This window comes from Molossus molossus, unplaced genomic scaffold (genome assembly GCF_014108415.1).
Source record: "Molossus molossus isolate mMolMol1 unplaced genomic scaffold, mMolMol1.p scaffold_m16_p_11, whole genome shotgun sequence".
Classification (NCBI taxonomy): domain Eukaryota; kingdom Metazoa; phylum Chordata; class Mammalia; order Chiroptera; family Molossidae; genus Molossus; species Molossus molossus.
Genome location: NW_023425346.1, coordinates 62,148,168 through 62,160,996, shown reverse-complemented (window position 1 = coordinate 62,160,996; position 12,829 = coordinate 62,148,168). Strand labels below are relative to the sequence as shown.

At 35.6% G+C, this 12,829-nt stretch overlaps 1 protein-coding gene across 5 annotated transcripts in view; it reads left to right on the top strand.

Annotated features, from left to right (window-relative positions):
* Positions 1-12,829, top strand: part of PMS1 (PMS1 homolog 1, mismatch repair system component) — a 100,818-nt gene that overhangs the window by 42,551 nt on the left and 45,438 nt on the right. For 3 of the 5 annotated variants that reach the window (XR_004958660.1, XM_036254264.1, XM_036254265.1), the window contains exon 7: positions 9,198-9,314. The exons of 1 other annotated variant lie outside the window; for it this stretch is intronic. Coding sequence is in view for 3 of the 4 variants with exons in the window: in XM_036254264.1 (XP_036110157.1) it covers positions 9,198-9,314 (117 nt within the window). In the remaining variant the exon portion in view is untranslated. Of the gene's footprint in view, positions 1-2,028; positions 2,083-9,197; positions 9,315-12,829 lie in introns of all 5 variants that reach the window. One more of the 5 variants, XM_036254267.1, reaches the window with a different exon arrangement.

Genomic DNA, 12,829 nt, shown 5'->3' with positions numbered 1-12,829 from the left:
TTTAAAGTCAGAGTCTTGACACTGTTAAGTGCTTTGGAACTACCAGCCCTAATATCATTATGTTTTTATTCCTGTTTTGGTCAATCAACACAAGAAGCCTGGGTCTCTCAAATCATCTCTTATCACCCTGGACTTTTACTGTCATACAAATCATTGCTTTTTCTAACTGCATCTCTCACACATCACCATCTCCTAAAACGTCCTATTTCATGGTAAGTCAAGTAGAATCTCTGTCCTTAGCCTTTACTTTGATCACCATCTTGCTCTAACTGAAATCTGGCTCTTCCTGAAAACCTTATATCCCTGCAGCCTTTTCAAATGATGACTCATTTCTCACATCTTTGTAACTCATTGCAACTTTCAGACCATTCCTTCTCTTCATCTCAAAATACCACTCAGCTTTGAACCTTGCTCTTTAGACTCCTAGATTACTATCACTATGGTGAATTCAGTATCCCCACAGATAGCCTTTTCTAAATTCTTAGATCTTTTACCCTTTTCCTTCAGTGATTTTATTCTCCACCCTGCCTCAGCCATTAATTCCTATGGCTAAACTATAGACCTACCTCTTCATTGCCCAAAACTGCACCTCCTCCATAATTTTAATGTTAAGTATTTTACTTTCTGGCTACCACCTCTTATCTCTCTAGCTTACTCCCTGCAACAATCCTTAGACTTGATTGGATTTGTGATCTTGACCCTGCTGCCTTTTAACCATTTCTTTTCCCTTTTGTCCTCATTTCTCTCCTTATGGTGCTTAAATTACATGGTCCATAATAAACATTCCTTGGAAACTTCTTTAGTTTTCTTGCTCCTCTTTCATTAAACTGTGCTTGTTTGACTAACCAAACCCTGGTTAAATCTATCTCTGTCATCTTAGTGCCTGAATCAGTACAGTTGAATGTAGCTGGAAGAAAACACACCTCTCTCCTGATAGTACCACTTTAAATTCATGATCACTAATCTTAGTGCTTCCTAGTATTTATACTGTGTTTTCTAGTCCATTTTCTTTCCTGGTCTCCTGTCAGTGCTTTAAACAAACTTTACTATGCATACAGATCACCTGAGAATCTTTTTGAAAATGCAGATTCTGATTCAGTAGGTCAGGGAGGGCCTGAGGGTCTACATTTTCAACAAGTCTCCAGGTGATACATATAGTTGCTGCTTGTTCATGAGCCCTTTTTGGGGTACTCCTAGAAAGTCACAGAAGAGGAGGGCTGACTTTGGCCACAGGGCAGGTAGGTGTTATTGATTCAGTATAGTAGGAACAACATGAAAAAGTGATCTTACCTAGGACCTCCTCCCCCAGGTAGGTGTATCATAGGGGGATTCTATTATAGTAGAATGTGGTAATACAGATAAATTGATCAAGATCATTCTAGGTAGAGAAATAACATGAACATTAAAAATGCAGAGCCCATTGATCATCAGTGAATAAGTCAATTTAGGTGAGTAAGTATTTTATATAAAGGAATAGGGGAAGATAGATCCTGAAGGATAATTTGAGGCTTGATTATAAAGGGTCTTGAATGGTAGGCTGAATCTTTTCTTTTAAGTAGAAAATTGGGCATAGGGAAGTGACTTGATCAATGTGTTACTTCTGACAATTAATTTGGCAGTGGTTACAGGGAAGAATTATAGGAAGCTATAAGCAGTGACACTAGTTAGGTTGTATGTTACTGGAAATTGAGCCTTTGCTTCTAGGTTATTCAGTTTGTTGGCATATAATTGTTCATGTAGGCTCATGATTCTTTTTATATGTGTGACATTAGTTGTAATGTCTCTTCTTTCATTTCTGATTTTATTTGAGTCTTCTCTCTTTTTAGTCTCAGGATTTGTCAATTTTATTTCTTTTCAAAAAACCAACGCTTAGTTTTGTAGATTTTTTTTTCTGTCTCTCTATTTTCTATTGTATTTATTTCTGCATTTCACTAATCTGTGCTAGCTTTGGGCTTAGTTTGTTGTTCTTTTTCTAGTTTTTTAAGGTGAATAGTTAGGTTGTTTATTTGACTTTTTTTTTTTTTTGAGGTAGACTATGAACTTTGCTGTTTGTACTGCTTTTGCTGCATCTCAAGAGTTTGGGTATGTTGTGTTTTCATTTTTGTTTATCTTAAAGTATTTACTAATTTCCTTTTTGATTCCTTCTTTGACCCACTGGTTGGTCAAGCATGTGTTATTTTCCACATACTGTGAATTTTTTAGTTTTCTTCTGCTATTGATTTTTAGTTTCATTCCATTGTTGACAGAAAAAAAATGCTTAGTATATTTCCATCTTAAATGTGTTGACTTTTTTTATGACCTAACATGATTTTTCATGTGAGCTTGAAAATAATGTGTACTTATTGCTGTAGAGGAGAGTGATTGGTATATGTCTGTTAGGTCTATTTGGTGTATAGTGTTGTTCAAGCCCCCTGATTCCTTAATAATCTGGATCTTCTATCCACTATTGGTCTTTATCTGAAAAAGCAACAAGTAGAGAACCATGTGGAGAATTGAACTACATTGCAGAGGAGGTGGTTGGTTGCTTCAGTTAGAATGAGTTAGAGAGAAAGAAGTAAAGGCAAGTTTGGAGAAGCAAAGTCTAATGAAAACAAAATGTAATAGATTAGGTTTTTTATTCAGTAAGAATAAAGAAGAAAAGCTGAAATCAAATATTGTTATAAAGCCATAGCAGCTTGATTTGCAAATAACCTTTTCTATAAAGTTAAATGTGGGAGGAAGTAATGATTGCCTCAGGGTTTCAAAATTAAAGAGTTGTTCAGAAAGGCTGACCTGAAGAGTTTTCTGTAAACAATATTGAGAAGTATGGGTAATCTGAAGGCAGTTATTAAACTCCAGTTAGGCTCAAAAAAGATTTTCAGAGGAGGTGGCCTTAGAATGGGTTCTTGAGAAAGACTAGGCGGGCACAGGAATTCAAAGGACATTTAAGGTCTAGGAGTCATCAGAGGTCAGAGAAAGCTCAAAATGGAATGAGAAAATAGGAGGTGAGGCTGGAAACGTTACCTGGGTCTATATTCTGAAGAACCCTTTGTATCTTACATAGGAATTTGGAATTTTTGCCGGGTGACTAAAAGGGAACAATATAAGGAGTTTCTGTAGGAAACTAACAAAATACTGTCGTCCCTCGCCACTTTGCACTTTTCACGGCTTCACTCTATCGCAGTTTTTTCAAATACTATACTGTATATAGTATTTGTATACTATATAGTACTATATACAGTATAGTATTTGAAAAAACCTTAACAGAGTAAAGCCGCGAAAGTCGAAGCTCAAAGTGGTGAGGGACAACTGTATATAAATAAAAAATCCTGCTTTGCAGAAATTCATTTATTGTGGTAGAGTCTGGAACTGATTAACCGCGATAAATGAGGACCGATTGTAAGGTAATTCTCCTGGCAGTTGAAGAATGGACCAAATTACATTTAGTAGTTGTGTAATTGAAGAAACTGGTTCAGTAGTCTAGGTAGTTGCACAGAGCATGGAGAAGAGGGTCTAGACAAGGAAAAACATTTCTGATGTAGATATGACAAGATTTAATGAATAATTGGAAATCTTGTTTTAAAGATCACAGAGAATGAGTATCTACCTACAGTCTCCCTTTGAAAGTTATGCAAAGATTAACTCTTTTAAAAATTTTATTTACTTTTTCAATAAATCATACCTTTACATGGTTCAAAAACTGAAAAGTATGAAAAGTAAACAAAATTACTCTCATCTTTGTCTTTCATCTGCCTACCTCTTATAAGCACACACACACACCCCCACCCCATCCCCACCCCACCCCACCTACAAGGTAAAATTACCAATTTTTTGGTAACTTTCAGGGGAAGTAATTATGCATAGTTTATTCCAAAATATGAACATAAAATAAAAACCTTTTATTTTTTATTTATTTATTTATTTATTTTATCCTCACCCGAGGACATTTTTCCATTTTTTGTTCAGGTAGAGTGGGAGGGAGAGAGAGGAACAGAGAGAGAGAGAGAAACATCGATGTGAAAGGAACACATCGAGTGGTTGCCACTCGCACAACTGACCAGGGCCGGGGACAAACTGCAACCGAGGTACTTGCCCTTAGCGGGAACCGAACCGGGGTCTCTCAGGACCGCAGGCCGACGCTCTAACCGCTGAACCAAACCGGCCAGGGCAAAATAAAAACCTTTTAAAAGTCTGACGCTACTTAGCAAGAATCAAATAACTTATGTTAATGAAATGTGATACTCTTTAATAGTATTGTTATGCTAATTGAATAATCCATAATTTTTTACTGAATTCAAAAGGTTTAGCACTTAATGATAAGCTAATATCATTGTTATATTGCCAGTGTGGGAAAGAAACTGTTTCCTATAATTTTTTGTGCTCCTGCCCTTTTCTGAACCAGAGTCAGTACAAATACATATCGAGTAGATAGCAGTAGATAAGATAAGTTATATCAACTTGTAAGACCTTGGAAGTAGTTAAAACTTCTTAGTACATCTGTGCATAAAATTTGCATGAAAAGTTTGGTTGTACTTAGGCCAATATATATACTTTTTATTTCATATTAATGTGTCTTCTTTGCTCAGGCATTGCCTTTTTTAGTTAATTGTGCATCAACTGTGGGCAACCTCTTTTTCCCCATTATGACAAATTGCCTTCACAATTGAGGTTTACTAATTAAATGTTGAGTATTCTCATGTAATTTTATTTCTTTCAAATAGTATATGTCAATTAAGTAGTAACAGTGGCAGGATATTTATATATATATCTCTTAAATCAACTACCGGTGTGCATGTAATAATATATTTTTGATTGAGGTGTTTTTTGCACTGTCATCATACTGACTAGAGTCGGATTCTTAGTTGGCACATCCAGATGCTCCAACTTTGCGTGACCTAAATAGAAAACATATGGGGCATGTGTGTATTTTTAGCACATGTTAAGCTTCCAGCATAAGGGCAAAATATATGAAAAATTTCAGGAAGTAAAAAGAAAATCTGTTTTAGAAAATAATATAGGAATGATTAAATGGTAGGGAAGGCAAACTAAAAACTATTTGCTGTAGAAAATGTAGTATTTAAAAATTCAGTTTCTTCTAGATCCTTCACTTTTAATTATGACTTTTTTTGTTTAGTTCTTTAAAAAATATTGGATTTTGTTTTCAAAATGAATCTTAATTGCCTAATAGTGAAGATTGAATTTTTTTGGGGAAACTGTTTATCATTTATTGCTAGCCCAACTGTAACTAGTTTAGAAAATGCTTCTAAATTAGCCCCTTTGATGCAATAATTGCCTGCTGTGAAATAATGCCTCAGAACTACTAGTAATATTTACTTAAAAGATTTTTTTTTCACATTTAATGGTTCTCATGTTTCATAGCTTTTTTAGAACCCATTTTCTCAAGTGATCTTTTTACATTTCTGTATACTAGCTATTCATCAGGTCAGGCAGTGAAATAGCATCTTTGTGTATTAATCAAAGATTTATATCTTAGGCCTCACCTGAGGCATCACTCTGATACAAACTAAACAATGATATTTACATTAGAAGTTTCATAGGCTTTATATCAGGTATTTTGCATAAGTTTTCCTGACAACTCTCTTTTAGTACTGTATTTTAAGTATATTTTATATATGTATGTCAGTATCAGCTAGCATAGCTTTGAAGAGATCAATTTTTTTGTGAATAAGTTTTTATTGTTCAGCTAATTTTTGTTACAAGTAATTTGTGATACAGAAGCAGGGGGCATTTCACTCCCATACAGTTGCAGATTATTTAGAACTTTAACTACTTTCTGTTATTTGTATAGTGTCCATTAAAGCACCAGCTACTGGCTAGCTTAAAATAATAGCTATAATAGCAGAAGCCGGCACTTCCTTGTCTTTTTACACAAACACAAACACACCAGGAAGCATAGAGATTACAGTCTGGCAAGTCCTCAAAAAAATAAACATTTACCACATTACCTAGCAGTTCCACTCTTTGGCATGTGTCCAAGAGAAATGAAAATATGTTCACAAAAAAATGTGTACATGAATATTTCTAGCAGCATCATTCATAATAGCCAAAAAGTGGAAACAACATAAATGTCCATCATCCAATGAAAGGTAATTCTAATGTATATCCATACAGTGGAACCATATTTATAGCCATTAAAAAAGGATTGAAGTACTGGGTAAATCTTGAAAACATTGTGCTAAGTGAAAGAAGCCACTCACAAAGTAGACTATTGTATAATTCCATTTATATGAAATACCTAAAGTAGGCAAATTTATAGAGACAGAAAGATATTTAGTGATTACTTAGAGTGAAAGTGGGGGGAAAATGAGGAGTGACTAATAATGGGTACAGGGTTTCTTTTTGAAATGATAAAATTGTTCTAAAATTAAATTATGGTGATAGTTGCACAATTCTGTAAATATACTAAACACCATTGATTGTGCGCTTAAAATGGGTGAATTATAATGGTGTGTGAATTATATCTCAAAAAAACTATTATATTTTTTTAAAAGAAAGAAAACCAGCCCTGCCAGTGTGGCTCAGTGGATTGAGCGTCATCCCATGGTCTGAGAGGTCCCAATTCGATTTCCAGTCTCAGGGCACATGCCCGGGTTTCGGGCTCAATCCCCTGTGGGGGAAGTGCAGGAGGCAGCCAATCAGTGTTTCTCTCTTACATCGGTGTTTCTGTCTCTCTTTCCCTTTCATTTCTCTCTTAAAAAAATCAATGTAAACATATATTGTTTTAATTTTTAAAAGAAAGAAAACCAAAGGTTACTTTGGATTTTCTAAAGCAGAGTTACTACTAAGTTACTAAGACATAATTTCTAATGTGTATATGGTATGTCAACCAGCAGTCTTAATCTTTAAAAACATAGTTTTCAGCTCCACAAGAGTTACTTTTCTCTAGAAAATTGTATTCCTCACTCCTTCAACAAATTAGTATTTATTGGGCCCTGCTGAATACCTGACAGTGTTCTTGGTACCAGGGACTCAATCACATTCCTGATTCTTCTTTTCTTCACTTTTACATTCATTCAGTCACCATGTCACATCAAGTCTATTTTATATTCTTTAGTTTATACCTCCTGATTGCTAAATCCTGTAGCCACATCTCTATTCTTACCTTGGTCTCTCAACATTGGTCACATATGACTACTACTTACTTCTTAAAAACTTCTTGTTCTGTGTACCATCCTGTCCTGTGGCTGTTCCTGCCTCTGTGGTCACTCCTTTGCAGTCTTCTCTTCCTCTACCTGCCCTTTGAATGTTGATGTTGATGTTTTCTCCTAGGATCTTTACACATTTTCCTCAGGATTTAAGAAGTGTTAAGTGAATATTTGTTGAATGAATGAATGTACCTGTATTGGTGGTTTCTCAAGAGATTTGACTGTAATTGGATCTTATGTTAACTGAAGAAATTGCAATATTATACATGATTGTGCTCTTCACAACCAAACTTTGGTCTGTGCTTCTCTTAAACTACCCTACTACATACTTGCAGTGAAAAAAATGTAAGCTCATTATTCAGATTTTGAGTTTATGAGGTTCCGGTAGCTTTTTGTAAGTTCTCTGTATATAAAAGATAATTATGAAGGTAATTTTATTTTTTATTTTTCTAATTTTTTATTTATTTTTTTCGTTACAGATATTTTACCTTTTTTACCCCATTGGCACCCCTCTCCCCACCCCACCCCCGCCCCGTTCCCGGCTTAGTTGTCCATGTCCATTGGTCATGCATACATGCATATAAGTTCTGTGGTTTATCTCTTCCCACCCCCCCACCCCCTCTTCTGAGGGATGTCAGTCTGTGCCCTACTTCCATGTGTCTGGGTCTACTGTATTCCTCAGACTGTTATGTTCATTATATTCCGTATATAAGTGAGATCATGTGGTATTTGTCTTTTTCTGCTTGGCTTATTTCACTTAAGATAATACTTTCCAGGTCCCTCCATGTCGTCTCAAAGGATAAGAGATCTTTCTTTCTTACCGCTGCATAGTACTCCATTGTGTATAGGTGCCACAGCTTTTTTATCCATTCATCTACTGATGGACACTTGGGCTGTTTCCAGATCTTAGCTATTGTAAATAGTGCTGCTATGAACATGAGGGTACATATATTCTTCCTGATTGGTGTTTCAGGCTTCTTAGGGTATATTCCTAGAAGTAGGATCACTGGGTCAAATGGAAGTTCAATTTTTAATTTTTTGAGGTAACACCATATTGTTTTCCACAGCAGCTGCACCAGTCTGCATTCCTACCAGCAGTGTATTAGAGTCCCCTTCTCTCCACACCCTCGCCAACACTTGTTGTATGATGATTTGTTGATGGCGGCCATTCAGACAGGTGTGAGGTGATACCTCATTGTTGTTTTAATTTGCATCTCTCTGATGATTAGTGATGTTGAGCATTTCTTCATATGTTTCTTGATCATTTGTATGTCCTGTTTGGAGAGGTGTCTATTCAGCTCCTCTGCCCATTTTTTACTTGGGTTCTTTGTCTTCCTTTTGTTGAGTTGTATGAGCACTCTATATGTATTGGAAATTAACCCCTTATCTGATACATCATTGGCAATGATGTTCTCCCATACATTGGGTTGCCTTTCCATTTTGATGATTGTTTCTTTTGCTGTGCAGAAGCTTTTTAGTTTGATGTAGTCCCATGTGTTCACTTTTTCCTTTGTTTCTGTTGCCTATGAGGGTAATTTTAAAGAATGTGCATTATTCCAAATTTTTATACTAGTTAGACTATTTACAGAAATCTTACAGCATATCTGTCCATCCTTAATAAAATAATACCTTAACTTGGAGTAACAATTTAATTTTAATATACTCTAAAGTTTATACTCTGAAGTTTAGAAGAGGTAGAAAATTAATATTTAATGAAACTGTTTTATGCCAGGCACTGGCTTATGTGTCTGCCTTCATTATATATTTTATTTTCTAGCAACTCTGGGAGATAAATATTCTTAGTCATTTGTAAAGGAGAAAACTGAGGTTAAGGGAAGTGAAATAGATTGTACACTCCAACATGTATAGCTACTAAAATCCAGAACCAGAGTTGTCAGGCTTTGTATACATCTGTTCTTTCCATGCATCTCTTTTAAATGGTACTGGAAATATAAACTGTGGGTGAAGGCTAAATATAGAAATCAGTGGTGTAAGTACTTGAGTATAGTAAATCTAAATTGTGTTAAAAGTTATCTGTGTCTTTGTCCCTAGGCAGTAATTTGGCAGAAAACTAGAGTACCAGATCATAAGATGGCTCTCATGTCTGTTCTGGGAACTACTGTTATGGGCAATATGGAATCCTTTCAGTACCATTCTGAAGACTCTCAGGTATACACCAAAAATGTTCTTTAAAAGTTCTAACTTACCAATGAAACTATTAAATTCTTCCCGGTTGGGGTTTGGGGGTGGCAAGAGGGTTTTTGTTTTGTTTTTAACATTTTTATCAAATGTGTGTATAAGATAAAAAACAAAATACATACAGAGCTTATATTAAACCTCTCTCCCATTCTTCTTTTTGTATATTCTCTTTATGTTTTAATTTTAACTGTTGTGCTTATATTAATTTTTAATGATTTTCAATTTAGGATTTTGTCTGTTTACTTTCCACTCTGAAAAAAAAGAATTGAACTCTTACCCTTGTTTTCTCTTTCTTGTTCTAAATATACACTCTAACTTCCTTTTCTTGATCTGTCACTCTCAGTGTTTCTTGAGTACTTATAATATTGGTGGTTATTAACACTCCCACCCTTATTTTTACTTGCCCTTTCTTCTCAGTCATGTCAGCTCTGCTTTAATGTTATCAATCTTACTAACCTATTTTCTAATGTAACCATTTTTTAAGTGTTCCATTTTTTTTTGAAGATTGATTCTAAAATTTGAAAATTATATGGAGTATACATTACTGCAACTATAAATAATTTTCATTGCAAATCCACGTTTGTGCTAGAATTACATTTCCTCTGTAAGGATCCAGTTTTATGTTGCTCTATGCTATACAAATTAGAGTATTCCCACTGTCTCAATTAAATGGAATCTGTTTTTCTCCCATTAGTTACTTGAAATTTGTCATGAGGTTTTTTTTGTTGTTGTTTTGTTTTTGCCTCCTATTTGGACTATCTTATATAGTTTTTTGCTTTTTCTAGGCTTTTCAAAAGTTTTTCTTTTTTTAAGTGAAGAAACTTTCTTCATTTCGTCAGCAATAAAATTCAGGTCTTTTAACTGTGGTTGGTGTGGCTCAATAGATCAAACATCGGCCCATGCACCAAAGGGTCTCATGTTAATTCGCGGTCAAGGGCACACACCTGGGTTGCAGGTTCGATCCCTGGCCCTAGTGTGTGGGAGGCAACTAATCGATGTGTTTTTCGCACATTAATGTTTCTCCCTCTCTCTCTTCTCCTCCCTCCCTTCCTTCCACTCTCTAAAAATACTGGACACATATCCTCAGGTGAGGATTAACAAAACAACAAAAATCCAGCTGTTTTAGTTGTTCTAGCTATAACTGGTAACCCATTTCATTTCATTCTTTTGAACTCATTGTTCCTAGAACTCATTTATTTTGTATTTGGATTGATTGTATGTCAGACATTCTGCACCACTGTCATCCTGGGCTTTCTTTTCATAGGAGTACTGGTTATTTCAATTATTTCTTATATCCTTTGTTTTCCTCTTTTTTGGTATTCATTCTTACTTATACACATCTTTAAGTAACTTGCACAGAAAGGGAACATGAGAGGTAAACTTTCATGTTTGAATGACTTTTATTTTGCACTTTCTCTTGTTGATATTCTGGTAGACAGAATTCTAGATTGAAAATAATTTTTCTTCAGAACTTTGAAGATATTGAGTATCTTTGACTGTCCGTTGTTGCTGATGGGAAAATTAATATATTGCAATTCTTTCTTTCTAGGCAATGTATTTTTCTACCTGGAAATTTTTAGGCTCTTCATCTTTGTTCTTAAATTTTACAAGGATATGTGTGTGTCTTTTGTTATATATTTGTTTATTATGCTGAACTCTTGATGTGAAAGCTTCTGAATCTGAAGAGTCATTTCTTTTTCACCCCTGGGTTATGTACTTTGATAATTTTTCTCTTTTTTAATGAAGGCTCCCTATTTTTGATTAGGACCTCTTATTTTTATCTCTTTTTTCCTCCAAGTTTTCCATCTTTTCGTTTTTCTGTAAGTTTTAGGAGATCTCTCTGATTCTTTTACCCCTTCTACTGAATTATCTTTATTCTGAAAGCTTAATATTTCCAAGAGCATTTTAAAGTTGCATTGCTTCTTCATAATTTCTTAATGTTTTATGGATATAATATCTTGAATCTCTCTGAAGATATTAAATTTTTGTTTCTATTTTTTAATTATTTGTTCCTTAAGTAACTTTTTTTTTTAGAAAGTCAGTTTTGTTTTGCTTATCAGGTCTTTTTCTTCCAAACTTCTCATTCTCTTGCTACCTTTTCCCCTGAATTGCAAGTCTAATTGGCAACTCAGTGTTTGTGGCTGGACTTATTGACTGTCAGGCTGCACTTAAATGTTAAGTAATCAAGATCCTGGTCCTGTTCCTGGAGTCTGGGGAAATCACAAGTGCCATTATGGGGTTGAGGCTTACTCTGCAACCATACTCACTGCCTCAGGAAATCAGTTTTCTCTCTCCTTCCCCTCCATTCCCTTCCTTCTTCTTTTTTATCTTTTTTCCCTAGCACTAAATTAAATTTAATTGGTTTATGGAAGATCGTCTTTATTCATTTTTTTTATAGAAGAGTCCTTTGTTTATTGTTCTTGTATGTCTGCTGACTTGAAGCCTGAAGGCTCTCTGTTCTACTGGACAGTTGGCCTCTCTGTTCTGCTCTTCCCTTTTTTCATAATTTGTTGAAAAATGTTTTCTACTACTGGTTTCTCTTCTATTCTCTCTGCAGGTTTGAGCTCTTAATTATTTTCATTTTAGTAGAGTCTTGGATAGGTGCTTGTACTCAAATAATGTCTTAAGAGATCTCTGTGCCCTAAGAACAATGCAGGTCAGCCTTAGTGGCCAGCTGTAGTGCCTGGAGCATGGCCATGATCTGACATGGATCCTGATTTTCAGAACTCACTTAGTAGTTCTTTAATAATTTCAACACACCCAAATGCCACCTTAGACTGGTTATGGTGGCTGACTTGGGATAATAAGTATATTGTCAAAATGCCCGTGGGTTGCTTTTGGCTTCATGGGACTTTATTGCCTACACTGGTAACTTGGGGAGTTTGTAACAGGAGATCCATACTTGATGTCTGTGGTATTATGCTCGAGAAATTCTAACGGCCATAGTTTGGTCTGAAGATCAGCAGTATTGGCATCATCTGGAAGCTAATTGTTAGAAATGAAGAATCTCAGTCCTCATCCCAGACACACTGAATCAGAATCTGAATTTTAACAAGGTCCCCAGGTGCACATTGAAGTATGAAAAATACTGATGTAGCCCTGGCCGGTTTGGCTCAGCGGTTAGAGCGTCGGCCTGCGGTCCCAAGAGACCCAGGTTCGGTTCCCGCTAAGGGCATGTACCTCGGTTGCAGTTTGTCCCCGGCCCTGGTTGGTTGTGCGGGTGGCAACCACTCGATGTGTCCCTTTCACATCGATGTTTCTCTCTCTCTCTCTGTTCCTCTCTCTCCCTCCCACTCTACCTGAACAAAAAAAGTGGAAAAATGTCCTCGGGTGAGGATAAAAAAAAAAAAAAAGAAAAAAGAAAAATACTGATGTAGACCTCAATCAGCTATGATTCCATGTGTTGATGGCACTGTCTCATGAGCCAGTTCTGCAGTTGGGAATTTTTTTTCTCTGGTCTGTATTGAGATGTGTTGCCAGATCTA